This window comes from Andrographis paniculata, unplaced genomic scaffold (genome assembly GCF_009805555.1).
Source record: "Andrographis paniculata isolate CXL003 unplaced genomic scaffold, ASM980555v1 Contig86END, whole genome shotgun sequence".
In the NCBI taxonomy this organism is placed as follows: domain Eukaryota; kingdom Viridiplantae; phylum Streptophyta; class Magnoliopsida; order Lamiales; family Acanthaceae; genus Andrographis; species Andrographis paniculata.
This window is the reverse complement of record NW_026137624.1, coordinates 4,470,667-4,489,980: the sequence shown is the minus strand read 5'-3', so window position 1 is coordinate 4,489,980 and position 19,314 is coordinate 4,470,667. Positions and strand designations below refer to the sequence as shown.

At 29.3% G+C, this 19,314-nt stretch overlaps 2 protein-coding genes across 6 annotated transcripts; one reads left to right on the top strand and one right to left on the bottom strand.

The window, feature by feature from the left end:
* The first annotated feature begins 6,300 nt into the window (after positions 1-6,300).
* Positions 6,301-10,018, top strand: LOC127242350 (bet1-like protein At4g14600). 5 transcript variants are annotated; one of them, XM_051261859.1, is made up of 5 exons: positions 6,301-6,495; positions 6,928-6,977; positions 7,078-7,210; positions 9,209-9,265; positions 9,728-10,018. In XM_051261859.1, the coding sequence occupies exons 2-5, from the start codon at positions 6,955-6,957 to the stop codon at positions 9,887-9,889; spliced, it is 375 nt and encodes a 124-aa protein (XP_051117816.1). In that variant the 5' UTR covers positions 6,301-6,495; positions 6,928-6,954; the 3' UTR covers positions 9,890-10,018. The 5 variants fall into 5 exon arrangements, with proteins under 5 accessions (XP_051117816.1, XP_051117815.1, XP_051117813.1 ...); XM_051261858.1 differs by having other exon boundaries at positions 6,920-6,977; XM_051261856.1 differs by having other exon boundaries at positions 6,842-6,977.
* Positions 10,019-17,484: 7,466 nt separating this feature from the next.
* Positions 17,485-18,747, bottom strand: LOC127241937 (probable membrane-associated kinase regulator 1). Its single transcript, XM_051261222.1, has one exon. It carries the CDS (start codon positions 18,644-18,646, stop codon positions 17,702-17,704), a length of 945 nt encoding a protein of 314 aa, XP_051117179.1. The 5' UTR covers positions 18,647-18,747; the 3' UTR covers positions 17,485-17,701.
* Between the last annotated feature and the right edge of the window lie 567 nt (positions 18,748-19,314).

Genomic DNA, 19,314 nt, shown 5'->3' with positions numbered 1-19,314 from the left:
TATATGTATGTAACATTGTCCCTTTGTGTACCAATACTATATATATATATATATATATCTATCTATTATTGAAATATTACTATAAAAAATAGATCCGTTTAGATTGGAATTTTAAATTAGTTTAGAGTTTTAATTATTTTTTAAAAAATAATAAAAAATATTATATATTTAATTTAATATTTTTTGAAAAGTCTGTATTGATAAGTAATAGCTATTAGAGATGACGATGAGCCGAGTCCATCCAAACTCAAGACTCGGCCTAAATAAAGATAATTAGATCCCAAGATTTGAATCGGATCTAAGAGATTATAGTTATAGTAGTTGCTTTATTTAAGAGATTTGTGGACTATTATAAATATATCAGAGTCAAATTCACTCCGGGTACACCCATGACCCTATTATATTTATATAAATTTTGATGTATATGTCTGCACCACGTTGCTACTATTACTTCAATATTCACTAACAGAATTTTGTTTTCCAATCTAACAATGTTGAATTATGTTTCTGATTCCAACAACATTGAGAACTTTATTTCCGACTCTAACAAGGTTGATAGTCTTATTTTCAACTATAACGTCATTGAGAGTCCTGCTTTCGATTTTGATTCAATAGATGATTCCGACTACATCATTTTTAGTCTATTTTCAAACAAACTCAAATTGGTTCGATTTTAACTTGATTTTGAGGAGATGTGTTAAGATATATTTGGAATATATATTATATTTATGGTAATTTTCTTATTTAATAGATTTGTAAGTTATTATAAATATATATATTCTTATAATTGAAATAAAAAATTTCAATTTCAATTTTATATTCCAACATAACTGATTATACCTGGATCTGATCTTATACCCAATAAGATCTGACAGATCCTATAGGCCTGAAATACTTTTACAAGTCTTAAGATTTTAACTTTTAATCCAATACATATTAAAATTATCGGTCTTTTTATTTTTAATGTCAAAAATATATTTTTGCATGTAATTCTTTTTAAGAAAGTTTATATGACTTTTTCTCTAGATTTCTTGTCCTCTTGTAAGATTGTTGTTTAGGGTGAACTTTATATGCGTTGAATAAATATTCCATGCTTGGTATGTAGTTTTTAGCTTTGTCTTGTTAAAGTTTGATTTTACTACGAGTGATCACGATTCTGAATTGTTTTTTAATCCGTTGTCTTTAAGGATTGTTATGCTGCCTTATGTTGATGATACACTCATCAGAGGAGTGGATGCTTATGGTATTTCTGATCAATATACGTTTCTATGTTAGTAGCTTGATATGAAAAGTTTGGATTCACTTTGCAATTTTTTGGGACTTGAAGTCTTTAACAATTCTGATGTTTTTATTCATCTCATCTTATCTTCCGAGTTGGTCTCACTGACTGTCAAACAATATCTACACCACATGTTTGTGATCTTCGGCTCATTTCTCGCGACGGTTCTCTTCTCGAAGTTTCTATGTTCTATTGCCAACTTATTGAAAGTTTGATTTATTTCATTGTCACTCATCATACGATTCATATTATGTGTCAATTCATGGTTGTTCCAAAGACTTCTCATTAGTGTTACATATCCTTAGTACTCTCCCCTATAATTACACTTCTCGGCTCATTTTTTATTGACATTTAACGATTACTCTACTGTTGTTTAGGTTGGTGACCCTACCGATTGTTGTTCCACTACTGAGTTTTGCTTCTTTTTTGGCGATTTATCATCTTCTAACACAATAATATACATACTTTGGTTCATCAATCGAGTGATGAGTCTAAGAATCATACCCTTGATAACTCTACATAAAAAAATATTGTCGTTGCATCCGTTACTCATTGATCTTAATGTACCTCAATTGTTTTCTACCGTTCTTCACCACAATAGTTAGAGTATTATAAATATGACATATAATGGTACTTTTTATAAGCATATAAGCATATTGAGCTTGACTGTCAATTGATTCGACTATATGTTGCCCATGAATTTATACAACTAATTGAATCAACTAACAACTAATTAAATCAACTAACAATTATCAACTAATTGTTAAACACTCCCTAAATACAACATACTATGTTTTGAATATGAATTCTAATTTTCAAACTATTAAGAAATTAAATTAAAATATTATTTGATATAATATAAATAAATACTTATTGCCATATTTTAAATGAAAATTAAAATTTTGTAATATATTAAATAAAATTAGGTGTCATAATTTTATGATTTTAGAAAATAAAAAATAAAAAATAAAAATAATTGATAGAATAATACCATCGGCGAATTAATTAAACTTGTTCTAAAGTTGAGATGATAGCTTTAGGCACAAGTTTACTAAACAAAAGAAAAGGACTCGACACGACACTAATGCCGTTAAACCTTTTTTTTTTAAATTGATTTTGCTAATATAAGGCTTGTTTTACAAGTATGCACAAATATATATATATATATATATTTATATATATAACCAAAAAAAGGAAAAAGAAAAAACATTATGAAATAAAGGACAAATTATTTTGTATCATGGCTCATCAATTATGTCATCGATCATAATACTAATAATATTTTCGAATGCTTTTGTCAGCTCCTTCGCAATCGGTTACGAGTTTTCTTTTAGGCATTTTAATAGTTTATATATATATATATATATATACTCCATCCCTCCCAAAATAAAGAATTTATTTTTCTATTTTAGTCCGTCTCATAACAAAATATTCATTTCTTTTTTTTAGCAACTGTACTATATCTACGTAACATTACAAATACCCTTACAATTTACAATATATTACACAAATGTCATTATATTTATATCACACGTACTAGTAAAGTTATTTTAGTAATTTTTACTTTATTCCTACTATATCCCAATATAATACTAATATTTCTAAAACTACGTATAAAAAGCAAATGAATATTTATTTATAGGACGGAGGGAGTATATGACATAAGTTTATTTTTATGGGTGTGTTTCTTTAGGTCGGTTTGGAGAAATTTGAGTTAGAATTTGGTTTTTATTTGAATTTTAGAATAAATTTGAGTTTATTTGTTTCTTTTGTGTTTAGGTTTGATTTGAGTTTTGAGAGTTTTGATATATATTGATTTGATAGATAATAATATAATAATATAAATATGTATTAAATTTAATTGATAAAATTAACAGTAGTATGATTTGATTATAAATTTATATTACTTCATCGGTCTCATAACTAAGTATTCGTTTGTTTTTTGCACGGAGTTTTAGAAATATTAGTATTATATTGGGATATAGTAGGAATAAAGTAAAAATAACTAAAATAACCTTATTAGTATGTGTGATATAAAGGTAATGACATTTGTGTAATATATTGTAAGTTGTAAGGGTATTTGTAATGTTAAGTAGATAGTATCGTTACTAAAAAGGAAATGGATACTTTGTTATGAGACGGACTAAAATGAAAAAATGAATACTTTGTTATGGGGAGGAGGGAGTATAATTGAATGGAAAGAACACTATGTTTTCATCCCCAAGCAAATCTTTTTTTCATATTCAATTTTTCTCTTTTATTTGAATTTTCCTTATAATGAAATTACTATTTTTTTTTATCGGAAAATAAAATTATTGTTGTTGAAGCTACATTTGATGGCACATTACGAGTTCAGAAATGTCTGTGAAAACTGTTAAAGTTACACATATTGTATTCGATGTTGAGTTATTTTTTTCTGAAATTATTTTAATGTCAGTTACTGCTGTTATACATTGAAAATTATAGTATGTGATGTATAATTATTATAGAAGAATGAGTAAATGAATAATAGAAAAGAGGGCAATGAAGCATACATAATCTAGGCTTAAAAAATTTTCGACAAAACTTTTATCTTGAGGTTTCTAATGCCACTTATTATCGTTATGCTTTGATTCTTGTAATCGAGACAAATTCTTATATATAAGATATACATAAAATTATCGATATTTTATAAGTTGCATTTTGTTCAATTTGTTGCTTAATTCGTGCAAATTTTGGTGCAACAAACTTGCTAATAGCGCATATTTGGTTTCTACTTTGGTTGTTTTTGCTCGCTATTTGTTGCGATATCAAAGTCTCTTTTTTCGTGCTCAATGCACTGTAGCAATAATGAAATTTTTCTTAAAATCTGCTAATGAAACTGAATTGTGTTGTGCAATTCGTGAGAAGAACTTGACTGGAACAAATGTAGAGAGAGAGAGAAAAGAGTGCATAAATTATTATTATTATTATTATTCGATATTCTATAAGTTGCACTTTGTTTAATTTGTTGCTTAATTCGTGCAAATAATGAAAATTGCACAGATTCAGCCGTCACATATAAATTAGTTCATTATTATTTTAGGATCATATCTATATTTTATATTGGATTAATTATACAACTAAATAAATTTGACAGAAATAATTATCCAGTGACAGAGTTGCTAGTGTGCTACCATCGTGACATTCCGAAAATTACATAGATGACAAGTGGACATAAAGATCATTTTACGATCATAATTAGACTTTGTATTGAATTAGTTTTATAATTAAAAAAATGTAAATTATTTTTCATTTGTCATCCATACGATATTCGAATATTCGAATAGTGCATAAGAATCCTTTTTGCCAACCTTTTTTTAATTGTAAGATTAATCACATAAATTTTTTAGTTGTGATCTTAAAATGATAAGGGTCACATATAAACATAAAAAATAACTTTTCCATCTAAAATGTTTTATTTGGTTTTTTTGTAATAAATCAAGAAGGGTGTGTTCTTTTTTATCTTTTTCTCATACAAGATTTTTCAAAAAAATTAATATACTATACATATTTATTATTTTTATATTTTTTACACAATTTTTATATTTTACATAAAATAATTCTTTCCAATCATTTCACTGAACAAACACAACCCTTATGTTTACTGGGGTAAAAAATAAAATGTATGATGTAATTTTGGTAAATATAAGTACAAGTATGAAGTAGTAATTAGGTGGTGACCACATACATTATAGATTAAAAAAAGAGTTATTAAGATGTGAAAAGCAAGACAAAGAAAATATATTAGAATAGTAAAAAGATTTAGTAATGTGTGATTCATTGGGGTATGTTTGTTTGAGAGTTTGAGTTTTAATTTGAAATTTAATAATAAAAATTTTGTATTTGAATAATTGTATAATGTGATAATTTCAAAATTGCATGCTGAACAAAGAGAACACGACCATGCAAAAATAACAATTTTACTATTTTTACCGAGTGAGTTGGAAATGCTTTAAGACTGTCAATTTTATTATATGAATTCCCCTGTATATTTGTAAGATTTTACATTTAATTTTACTATTCATTTTTTTTTCAAAAACATCAAATCAAACATCCAATTTTTATTTATTTTATTACACAAAAATTTAATTTTACATTCAAAATATCACATCAAATCACGATTTCAATTCAAAATCAAAACTCAAAACCAAACTCTCACAATTCAACACATTTTAATTTTCAATGAAATAAATTTTTGTTTAAATAATTTTTAGAATTTTAAATATATTTAAAAATAATAACAATTAATATTTAATATAACATTATTTCAATAAAATACTTATTAAAAATTGTAAAAATATCTTTTTTTTTAAATAAAGTCTAAATTTAGTCAATTTTTACTATACTGTTTTTTTGTCTCGTATCGTAATCGTTTATTATTTTAGGACTTTAGGTAGAAGTTGCCTAAAATGTAATTTTTTTTCGTTAAAATGATCATTTGGCGTCAATTCGCAACGCTGGCCCACCGTTACAGACAAGACGCTGACATGACTGGCATATCAACACCATATAGATGACATATCATCACTGTATAGATGTCACGCTATTTAGTGAAATTTTTTCTTTTAAAATCTTCTTTATATAATATATTGATGAACTATTATTTTAATTCCATATATCACCACGTCAGCCGTATTAACGCCATGTCATCAACGGGATGATCCGACGAGGTGGCACCAAAAGATTATTTTAACAAAAAATAAAAGAATTAAAAAAATTTACTTAGGGTGTGTGTTTGGGGTTTGGATTTTGAATTGAAATTTGAACAGTAAAAATTTTGAATTTGAATAGTTATATAATATGATATAAATAAATATTGATGTAATATTTTTAATATAAAATTAATTTTTAATTTAATATAAAAATAAAAAATAACTGTCTTGATTTGATGTTTTTAGGGAGAGAAAAATAAGCTTGAATAGTGATTTAAATCTTATTCCCCCGACAAACACACCCTTATTAAACTTCTAAAATGATGGTCACTTGAAAAGCCCGTTTAACTTAAAATTATATCATAAAATAAGATCCTAATCTAATCCAACTCCCGCCTGTCGACTTCGTCTTCGTCCATCGTCCTCGTCGGCCGACATCTTCTTCATTTTCCTCGACCTCCAGCTTTGCCTTCGTCCTCATTGGCCGATTGACCAGATTGAAGCTCGATTCGGACGGAAACACGCATATACCGTCGGAAACAGGTGAAGGCCAACGCAAGCCCTGGATTGTCACTTTCCTCAATAGATCTTGTTTTGATAGGATTTCTGCTTCTAATTTCGTTTTAATTTATTGTTTTAGTTTTATATTTTTTGGGGGGATTTGATTGAGGATTTTATCTTATCTCTGGCTAATTGTTATGGACTGACGGTTTTTGTTCTGATTTGAGGAATTCGACGTAGCTTTTCGCGAAATTGTATTAGGGTTTAAAAATTGATGAGCGTTATAGTTCAGTCTCGATTGTTGACTTGATAATTGGTTTGTAGAGCAAGTTCTAAGTAAAATCTCGTTGTTGAATGTCAGTTTAATTTTATATTGATTGCGATACAGGGTTTTCTTACTTCAGTTTTTTACCCGATCTTTTACAATTTTCCTTAAAAAAACACCACGCTCAATACATGATTCTAGCTCTTCAGCAGATAGAAATTCCAGCCTCTTCTGCAATGGCCGCCCCTTTCAGATCAAGGTATTTCAGTGATATACCATGTAATTATCTTTTATTAATGTTTTAGCTGTAATGGATAATTTTAGCGGTGCATCTCATTGGTACTTCGTGATTGAAACAGGGATGGGTTAAGCACGAGACCAGCGGCATACGGTGGCAGTTCCGATGAAATTCAGTTACGAATCGATCCGATGCACACTGACTTCGAAGATGAGGTCTCTGGACTGCGGAGCCAAGTTCGAAAACTTCGAGATGTAAGGGTTTATCTGTTTGTTTGGTTTTATTTTTATAATTGTTTCTGGTTTTCCATGGAAAGGTTGATCCAAGAATATCTTCAGTGTAATTATAATTCTATGAATAGTATAATCTTCTGCTCTTTGGGTGTGTGTATCCTTTGAATTTTGTTGCATAGGTCAAGTCTGATATGAGTCTTGGAGGATTTGGAAATAGCCTGATGCTTTATTGGGGGGACTAAATCGAATCTCTAAATGTTTTAATTGCTTGAAGAAGGGGACATTTCAATCTTTTTTCATCAAAGTTCTTGCTAAAACTTTGTCGGCAAATAAAATTCATTTTGTGTTTTTAACCTTTTGCATGAGAATTAAACGTTTTAGCTGATTTTAGTGGGGGACCCTTTGTGTTGGAAAATTCTGTTAACATAATGATGAATAAATGTACTGGTAATTAAGGAATGATTGTGTGTAGTTAGTCACTCATTCTGATAATTTTCTAATTTCTGGGTTAGTAGCTTAGGCCAGGCTAAACAATCTTCTATGAATTTTGCTGTTGTGTGTGATTATTTTGCATGACCACTTCTATCTTTGAGCCATAATTCTAAGAAACATGCTGCAGTAGTTTGCTTAATACAAAAGCATTATGATCTGAAGAAGTTCATGATCCGTTAAATTTGTGCAAGCTTATTATTGGTTAAAAGTTTGATACAACTAGTGGATAATTGAAAATTGTTTCTTTCTATTAGGCTTTCTGAATTTTTATGCTTACAGAATTTGTTAATAGTTTTTGCTCATGTCATATGAATATTTTCTAGTATTGTTTTATGAACTCACTGTCTAGTGTGTGTGTTTTAATAAGAAATAACATTTGCTGCATTTTCTTTCTGCCATATTATGCATTTTTCTATTGTGTATTTGACATTTCCTGTGGATATCTTAGCTGTAGACTTATAGAATTATTTAGTCATAGATCTTGCATATTCTTTAGTGAATAGATTGGCCCAACTATCCATCCGCCTCCTAACATCTCAATTTGTGTTTAACTACTTCACTTTTATTATGATTAACAAGTCAATAATATGTTCATATGAAAATACTAAATTTTAGTTGAAACTGAGGCTCCGGTACTTGGTGAACTCTTCGCAGAAGCTGCCGGGATTTCTGCCTGATGTCAGTTATAAAATTATTCAAAATAATGATTTGGGACCATTAAGTTCTTTTTCTATGGCTGTTCTTGACTTTTCAGAAACTCAGCGGTGGGTTTTATCATCATGCTATTTTATACCCATGAAATTCAAATATGATTTTTCCTTGTGAACATCAATACCTTGACTTTTATTTAATCATCTGATAATTCTTAAAAGCCGGATCTGAGATAAATTTAAGCCCCCACCCCCAATCCTTGGTGTTTGTCTTTTCCAGATTGCCGCCGTGGTTGCTTCTGTAAAATGTAAATTACCTTGGTTGAGTATAATAGTAATTATTTATGTCATTTAAGTTATTTTATTATGGCATGCATGCTCCTATACACATTCACAAATTCATTGCATTGCCTTTTATTGAAGTTCTTTTTTTGGTAAAACAAACATTGGCTGACTTTGGGCTACAGTTGTTGAGGCAGAATGCACATGCTTTGGGACAGCAATAATGAATAGCATCTTTCTTTTTAGTTGGCTTGTTTTCATACATATGTATATGATATTGCGAATCTTAATGTTACAACATATACTATATTGTGGAGTATAACACGTGGGCTTGTATATTTGATAATTTGATTGCAACTGCATAAAATTCTGAAATTTAATGCTTGTATAGCAACAAACTGACATTTTTGCTTTAGAGTGTCGGTGTTTGATGGTTACTTTTAGTTTTTGTATTTTTATGGATCAAAATGATATACTAATATAAACCGAATATAGCAGGGGATTTGAATTTGTAGATTGTCGGAAAGAGTCTCCTCGTGCTATAATTTGTACAGCATTTCTACTTTTGACTTTGAATTCTCATGGAATTCTGCAGGTAGCTCAAGAAATTGAGACAGAAGCAAAGTTCCAAAATAATTTCCTCAACGATCTGGTACGAAAATCAATTGACTGTTATCTTGAGTATTTGAACTGTCTACTCAACCATTTCCCCCAGAAAATCTATTAATGCATATGATTTTGAGAAATTAGCTTCTGATTTGAGACACAATGTCTGTCTTTTGTGAGATATTTGCCACTACAGCATGTAAATAATTCTGTTAGATTTTGCAGTCGAGTGCAGACTCTTTTTCATTTTAGCCGAAATAATCCAGACTCGTTTAGCCCTACTTTACACTGAGGCAATCTCTTTATATAAAGTTTCGTACATTTCAGTCTTGTGGTGATTCAATTCTCCTGCTAATCATAAGCTGGCGAATAACTTAATTGTCCTAAAACGTGAAGAACCACAAGTAATTTTGTCATTTTCATCCCATGGAACTCATGCCTTGTGCACGCCAGGGTTTAAATTTTATATACATGATTTGACACGACACGGGTCTTTTACATGTAACAGCAAATGACGTTGATTAAAGCTCAAGCAGGGGTGAAGAACAACATGAGGAGACTAAACAAGAGTATCATTAAAGAAGGGTCAAACCATGTCATGCAGGTCATTCTTTTTGCACTCGTACTGTTTTTTGTCGTCTATTTCTGGTCTAAATTTACTCGTAGATGAACAGATGCAATATATAATGTTGTGTGCTCGATCATGCTGACTGTTTGTGATGTTGCAACAAAGGATCAAAATGTGTACTTGTAAAGGATTGAATTAGTACCGGTTTATATAGATAGTTGCTTGCAGATTTGGGTCGCTTGTGGATTTATGATTTTCATTTTCGTGTTCGACTTAGGAAAGGGCATGCTATAATAGAACTCCTAAGCTTTTGAATAACAGCACCATTCTAGTTTCTCTTAGTTGTGCACTTGAGCACAGATGTTATACAGGAGGATTCAAAGTCATCTTTGTAATTTTTTAACTTGTAGAATTGTGATGATGGTTCACCCCCTCACGCTATTTGGTCACCCTGTTATTTTATTTTATTTTATTTTTATGACGTAGGAAGAGCCTGCTCTGGGTAAATCTTAAAGCCGTGGGGTTTCGGACCCATGTATTGTTGTTATTGTTATTATTATTTAAACTTTCAATCAAATTTAATAGCTTAAAACTAGATTTAGCAAAACAAGTCACAACGTGGGAAGAGCCTGCTCTGGGTAAATCTTAAAGCCGTGGGGTTTCGGACCCATGTATTGTTGTTATTGTTATTATTATTTAAACTTTCAATCAAATTTAATAGCTTAAAACTAGATTTAGCAAAACAAGTCACAACGTAGGAAGAGCCTGCTCTGGGTAAATCTTAAAGCCGTGGGGTTTCGGACCCATGTATTGTTGTTATTGTTATTATTATTTAAACTTTCAATCAAATTTAATAGCTTAAAACTAGATTTAGCAAAACAAGTCACAACGTAGGAAGAGCCTGCTCTGGGTAAATCTTAAAGCCGTGGGGTTTCGGACCCATGTATTGTTGTTATTGTTATTATTATTTAAACTTTCAATCAAATTTAATAGCTTAAAACTAGATTTAGCAAAACAAGTCACAACGTGGGAATTCGCAGTCGTTATCCTTCGGGTGCGCTTTTGGTAAACCCTCGGCCGAACTTAGTAGCCTGCAAACTAAGTCCAATAAGGCAAGTCATACTAGACAAACTATGTGTGGTAGACAAGACTCGAATGCATCGGAATTTAAAGTTTATTCCCATACCACTAGGCTATTCCTTACCGATTTATTATTATTGTTATTATTGAACGTGGAAATGGTGCGCGTCACTTCAATTCCGCAATATATTTTGATTTTCTCTTTTTTGAAATTTTCTTTGTTCAGTTCTTTAGTTTGAGATCTTTTTCTTGGTTTGAGGAATGTGAAATAGGAATATAAAAAATAATAATTTGGGTTGAATAGTTGATTTTTTGTGGAGAATAGAACATAAATATTATTCTCTCCGTCCCAAGCACTGTGCGACATTTGGATTTGGTACGAGAATTTAGATGAGGAGTATTAAATATGGTAATTTGAGATAATTTGAATATTAAGTAATGTAATTGGAGAGAGAAATGATTATTTATTAATTTTTTTATTTGAGTGATGTGGTGGGATAAAATGAAGTATATATAAATATTATTAATTATTTCTAAATTTGGAAATATTGCAATGAGTTTGAAACAAACAAAAAAGGAAATGTTACAGAATGTTTGGGACAAAAGAAGGATTATATTGAAATAAATTACTTTGATGAATAAATCCTTAATTTTCAACTTCACTGTTAAAATATAATACTTTCGTTCATACATGAGTTTTAAAAGTTTATGAATTTTTGATACGATGTTTTACGAAATAGCATAAACATTTGAAATGATTTTTTTATTTATTTATATTTTAAGTGTGTAAATAGAGCCAAATTATTTTAATGAATGCAAACGAGCAGAACTTTTCATTGACTCAATGATATTTGCATGACTTTATGAATATTGTATAGTTTGTTAAAAATCATGTATGATCATTCTTATGAGTTCTATTATCGTTTGCAAAGTTAATTGTTTAGGGAAAAAAATTTTACTATGTAAATAATATATATATATATATTTCATAGAAAAACGTTATACTGATGATTCAAATAAGATTTTGTATGAGGTTGCATTTTCGGGTAGTGACTACGGATTTTTACGTCATTAAAAAAAAAAAAAAAATATCTTGCATGGTTTGAACTTTGATCCATATCTATCTAAAGACTCCAATACCAACCATACAAGGATTAGATAAGTTAATAAATTTAAGTAAGTAAATTATATCACATATTTTTATTAAAATCCGATATATTATATATTGTATAATTTTTGTGTGTGTGTTAGCATTTGCATCGATTAAATACTCTCTCCATTAAAAAATAGCAATAATTAAGAATCATATACCTATTATGCAGATGACTTTTGAAGATAAACATCACTTTTTTCTTCTTCTTCTTTTTTTTTTTTTTTTTTTTTTATAGATAATATTAAAAAAATTATCAACATCATATATATTAATATTTCTTATGAATAGACAACTATATTAAAAATTCACAACGTGTATATTTATGCAATATTAATAGGTACAGTAGGAATGCAATTTTAAGTAATATATAATAAATTTCACCTATTTTATGAGATAAAATTGAAGAAGTTGTTAACAATATCTATTTTATTTTATTTTTTTATTGACAGAAATTTATATTATAATTTCGTAATATTTATTTTTATTCAATATAAGGTCATCTATACAATAAACATTCGATTATAAGTTGTCATTATTTTTGTATAGTTACAATTTTCATAATTTAAATTTTGGTATAATTATAATTTTGTACTGTTTTAATTTTGTGTTATAATATTTTGGAATACACCTTGTAATTACTATAAATATATGTGTTGAACCTATGTTTAAACATGTTTTATGCTTGTGAATTTAGTTTGTCGATATATGTGATTGATTTCTTGAGTTGAATTTGTATTATTGTTTTGTGAATGTATTCAATTTATTAATTTTTTGGGAGAACAATATTCGACACTTTCCCTCGAGATGATATTATCTCGAAATCATAAACAAGATCAATACCTAATGACATAGCGGAAACGCAATAACAATAACACTGAGATGGAGATAACAGAGTTCCCTGTGATACTACGTATACTAGGTGAGAATTCAAGGAAAAATCTCAAAATATTATTAATCCCAAAAACTGTCTTCCAGTACCAAAAACTAGGTTTAAATAGTTCTAAAAAGGCTTATAGCCCAACTTATTTGCAAGCCCACATGAAACTAAATAAATATAATTGAGTAAAAGTCCAACAATACTTAAATCTTCACCTTTAATGCACGAACTCGATCAAACTTATCCATGAATATTAAAGCGGTTTCATCTCCATCACCTAATACGGACACAATGACTCTAATACTATATTAAGAAGGAGATTCAAAATTTAAATTTAAAACCAATTGATATTAAATGAAATAATCCTTCACTCTTATATCAAAATAGGAGTTTCCACAAATTTTCAATGTGAGACGACAATATTCAATACTATAGAAGCCTGTATGTGATTGCGTGTTTATATGTGATATTATTTTGGACTAACATATATTTGTGAGTGAGGGATAAAATACGATAAAATCAGACGAAGGATAAATAAAAAATGACATTTTATTGGCTCGTTCTATAGTATGACCCATCGGTCCATTCATGTAAGTCGCAATCTCCAATATATACATATATGATATATCCCTACATATTATTTTAAGTGTTGAGTGTAGCAAAGAGTAGCATCGCGTGTGTGAAATTCTTTTCATTGATCCAAGATTTTTTTATTTTTTTGGTCGAAAATTGTTTCCGTTTAGTTTATTCTTTCGTGTGAGAGTTTCTTCAATGAATGGATTCTTTATGAGCCAAGGCTATAAGTTTGCCTTTCTTTTTCGAGATATTACATTTTGATAGAATTTTCGAATTGTATATTATTATTAATAAAATTATGACCTATTTATAAGTGTAATACACACCATATAAATATAAAAAATATATTTCAACATCTCTCTCAAGTTTAAAGTGGTATTATAAAAACTAACTTAAAAGTTTCAACACTAATCGAAGATGATGTAGCCAATTTTTTTTATTAGATCAGAGCCGGAAGCAGAGCTCACAATAGAGTTCAAGTCGGAGATAGGGCTCTTAATGCCGTTAGCGTCTGAGTAGAGTCCTAAATGTTGTTAGAGTCGAAATTATAACTCTCACTGGAGTTAGAAAAAAACGATTTCGGAATCATGCAAACAATCGAAGGAAAAACATAAGACTTTATTAAAAAATAAAACAAATTTCATAGCAACGAGAATCTCAAATTGAGGACGCCTTTCGGGTATATTTCTGGTTGAGTGTATCAGGAAAACAATGGTTGTAATCAGTGGTGGAACCAAAACCCGAATGAAGAGGGGTTATTTTTTTTTTTTTCAAAAATTCAATATACCGAAAAATCAGTATGATAAATATATTTATTGATACCATACTAAAATTTTGATACAGTATCTCGATATATACCATTTTACACCAAAATACTAAAATTTAAAATAATAATTTTGATATCAATATATTAAATTATTTATATATATCGATATGTCGAATACTAAAATGCCGAAATTATTTTAGTATATATTAAAAATATCAAATTATATATTATTAACGTACTAAAAAATTCATGATATTAGATCATAAAAAAAAAATTTAGTATAATTTTTTTTATATATATATTTTTACTATATATTATTTAAAAATTATATAAATTATAATAAAAAATAAAAAGTGAGAATAATCAAGGGGTGGGGTAGGGGAGGAGGGAGCCCCCTTGCCCTCACATAGTTACGCCCTGGTTGTAATACATGTTATATTTGACAAAATTTCATAATTATATATTATTAATAATAAAATTAGAGACTTATTTACAAGTGTAATATAGACAAAATAGATACATAATCTCGAACTAATCTAAAATAACATAAACCTAATACAAAGGGCATGGATATTAAGATACATAATATTTTAATATAATTTGAATATCTTTTATAAAAGTAAAATTAGAACTTTTATAGAGTTAGTACTGTAATTTTAGATTAAAATAAAATTTATGTAACAAAATATATGTAATTCATCAGTTACAATAATACAAGTATATAAAAAATAAAAAATAATAATTTAAATATGGTGAAAACACACTTTTCAGAGAGGAAAAGAAAACTCCTTATGTCCCAAAAATATAGTCTTATTGTGTGTTGGACACGAGATTTAAGGAATATTGATTATATTTTGATAGTTGGTAAAAAGTAATGATAAATGACTTTTTTGCCCTTGTGAATATATTAATGTAAAAAGTAGTGGCAATTGTATAATAATAATAAAAAGGTAGGGATAATTTTACGGTGATATGATTATTTATGCAAATGAGATTATTGTTTTGATAGGGACAAAAATGGTAAACAAGATTATTGTGTTGGGACGGAAAAAATATTAAATATAGAAAATTTCTTAATACAGGAGATTTTTTGTGAGTTCTTGAGTTTTTGGTTTGTTCATTAGCTTGTTGGTTGGATCCCCCCCTAAGTATGGTTACCCTAGATCCTATATTGAGGATATTAAGGTTTAAAGTACCCTACTACAAAGACATTTTTTAAGGTTGCAATGGTGATAAAAATTGTGGGATGCGGGTTCTTAATTATCCGTAACAGATGAATGGTTAAATGCGCTAGTCTTCTAACCCTTTCCTATCTTACCATTCTCTGCTATATTAAACCCGACCGAAAAATCAAACCCTTATTATCTGAAATTTTTCAGGTTCGGATTTGCAAATAATCGGGTCGACCAGAATCTGAAACAAAAAAATTTATGTCGTGTTCGAGTCAAGTTTCGGGTTGACCTGATAACCCGAGATATAAAAATCACGTCGGATTTCGGCTTTCGAGTTGACCTGAAATTATTTATTATTATTATTTTAATTTAATATAAAAACTAAAATAAAAATAATCCTTTTTAGGCTAATTTAATTCTTTTTTTTTAATTTTCGGGTCTGTTCCGTCTCGGGTTTGTTCGGGTGACCTGAAACTAATTCAAGTCAACATATATTCGACATGAAAGAATTCATATTGTGTTCGAATCTAGGATTTCAGATCAAATTTTTAGTTCGAGTCGAATTCCAATTGACAATTTTTGTATTATCCCATGGCTCAGCCTGAACCAATACGACCCAAAAATTACAAATTGACGTCCCCAGTCTCCTAGGGGGGACTATTATATCCTTTACGGATAGATGATTGTTCAATTTGATTCTCCTTCTGCGAACTGCTATTTGTATGCTACAATTTTAAATCATTTTATACCGTGTTATGGGATCAAAATTAATTAATATTAATTAATTCTATTTTGAATAAGATTAAATTTATAACAATTGTTTAATAAGATCAAAATTGATTATTTTGATTTACAAATTACCAAAAATAATTTTTTCTAAGTATTTAAATATAGATAATCTTGTCTTGTGTTTGTATCTTGATGTAACGTACCTTATTTGTTTATTAATAGATTTATTAAATAAAAAAATTTGATTTTTTTAGTTGTCATATAATTTTGAATTTTTCATACGATTTGAATTTTATAATTTGAATTTCAATTGGGCAATACATATTTTTTACAGGATTTTGAATGTATTTGAATTCAACAAAATAAAATCTATTTATTACTCCTTATTTATATCACATTATATTACTCCAATTTAAAAAACAGTACTACTACTCATCAATTTATCCAATAAGTAACAATGAAAGATAAATAGAGAATGTTAAATATTTATTTTTATTTTTATTCAAAATATAACACCAAATCAAATTAAAGTACGTATCCGCAACTTTTATTTATTTGTCTTCATTTTTATTTATGATATTTTTTCTGGTGGTAATAAATTGGACGAACGATATTTTGTATTTTTGTACTTATCTTCACTAGATCATAGAGAGTAATATTCTATATATTTATTTTTGATGCAAAATTTTATTTTAATTGTAATAAATAGTTAAAAATAATATATATATATTTTTATATAAAAGTAATAATGTAACGATAAAATAAGGGTATTTATGAAGAAAAAAAAATGCTTCATCTGTCCAACTAGAAAATATACATATTCTTATTTTGCTACGTTCAATTACAAAATAATTATTTTACTAAAATAACCCCCCCCCTTTTTTTTTTCCACAAATACCTTTATTTTACACCACATCATTACTTTTATATAAAAAAGTAATAGCGAAGATGTCATTACACTTATCCACTATAATTAAAATAATTAAGTTGAACACGAAATTTAAGGAATGCCCTTGTGAATGTATTAGCGTAAAAAGTAGTGGTAATTGTGTAATAAAAATGAAAAAGTAGTGATAATTATGTAATAAAAATGAAAAAGTAGGGATAATTTTATGGTTATTTATAAAAATAAGACTATTGTATTGAGACGAACAAAAATGGTAAATAAGACTATTGTATTGGGACGAATAGAGTAAATATATACTTTCTACTTGGACAAAAGGAGTATGATATTTAATGAAATGATTACTTTCTAATTCGATAAATTATCTTGATAGCACATAATTTCAATTTCGATGCTCTTTTTAAAAAATTAAAATTCAACAAAGCATGAAAACTGTGACAAAAGTAACGCTATAGTATTTATTTATAATGATAAATGTGTACAAAATTGGATTTGCCAATATTATTAACAAGATTCACATAAAGATTTCCGAATCACTAATTTTGTCGCATGCATAAATTCGAATTGATTCGACAATTAAAACTTTACCTAATTGATAATTACACTAAAATAACAACCACATAACAAAAAGGGCATATATATATAAAGAACGTACAGTTAAATCCTTTCTTCTCCTTTTGCGTCTACGGTTCCGTTCGGTGCAGTTACGTCCGGTGAGCTTTCTACAGTTAGCAACTTTAGCCATTCTGAAGTGCGATTTTCAGAAACGCGCTTTTTCGTCGTCTTCTCCGTCATTGTACGGATCTCGTGTTGCTCGTCGTTCGCGCTTCTTTTCATAACCACGACTTTAGAAGGAACTGTATCAACTGCATCCAACAAACAGTCGCAACCGCTTAGGAAATTGCTCCTCTGTTTCTTCTTATCGCTTCCGCCGCCGCAGCGGTTGCCGGAGGTTTTGTTGGTTGTGCGAGATTTGGCGTTGTGAAGTGAGATTTTCGGAGGAGTTGCGATCAATCCGCGCCGGAAAATGCTCCAGGCGGAGGATTTGGTGGTGGTGGTGGTGGCGGCGGTGGTTCGGAAAATTGGTGGTAGTTTTGGCGACGGACTTGGATGTGAATGGAAGAGGTTTAGAGGAGGTTTCCGGTGCTTATCATCGGCGGCGGCGGAGCTTCCGCTACCGCTGCTGCTGCTTGAGGAGCGACGGCTGCTGATACTGCTGCTTCTGCTAGAAATTAATCCTCCGGCGGAATCTAGACAGTCTACAGATCTCGAACGAGAAATTGAGCGATTGAAGATCGATAATTCGCATACAGAGCTTACCGAGTGGCGGAGCGGCAGAATCTGGCCGCGGAAGAAGAGTTCGTCGGCGGCGCACATTTCTGATTCCTTCGGAACGGAGCAGAAATCGAATTCCTCTTGAGATTCATCTGGTTGTGTAGATTTAATCTCTTCGCCGTCGATTAGCATCCTGGATTGGTCGATGAGCGGGAGATCGCAGAGAGAAAGAGCTTCGTCTCCGTCGTCGCAGTCTCCTCTGTCATTTTCCGGCGCGGAATTGAGGAATGCGTAGTAAACTTCGCCGGCGGCGGCGGTTTCCTCCATGGCTATGGCGGATTGAGAGAGAATTGAGCTGAGGGAGAAATGGAAAATGGGGGTAGGGTTTTTATAGGGTAGGCCAGTAGAGGGGCGGACAATAGAGAAGATAGACTCGAAAAGTGGTCAGTAAAAAACGAACCACCAAAGTGAAGAAATACTTAATTAATTGGAATGAAAATTATTGATTCTTTCTTAATCCGGCTGCTGAGCCGTTTTATTTTAATTAATATTTTAATAAAAAATAGAGTATTTTTGATAAAAAAAATTAGTAATAATTTAACTTTTGTTTATTTATTTTATCTAAATAAGTATGTCGAGATAGTTATTTTGAAAAAGAATAAATTAAATAATTTATATACACAAATAACCCATTGTTTTGATTTTATTATCCGAAGAAATCACACTTGATTTTGTTGAACAAAAAAGTAACAAAAATATTTAACATATTTTTATTTTTGGTTTCAGACACAAGTCAACCAATCCAACGATGTGTGTTGTCTTATATTAATATTAATTAATATTAACACATTGATATGCTGAATAAATATCATTAGTCAGCCTTTGAAATGGTATAAATATAAATAAATAAATTTATATTGATATAATATAAATTAACAAAAACATGACAATAGCTCATAAATTATATAAAATAAAATTAAACAACATATATTACG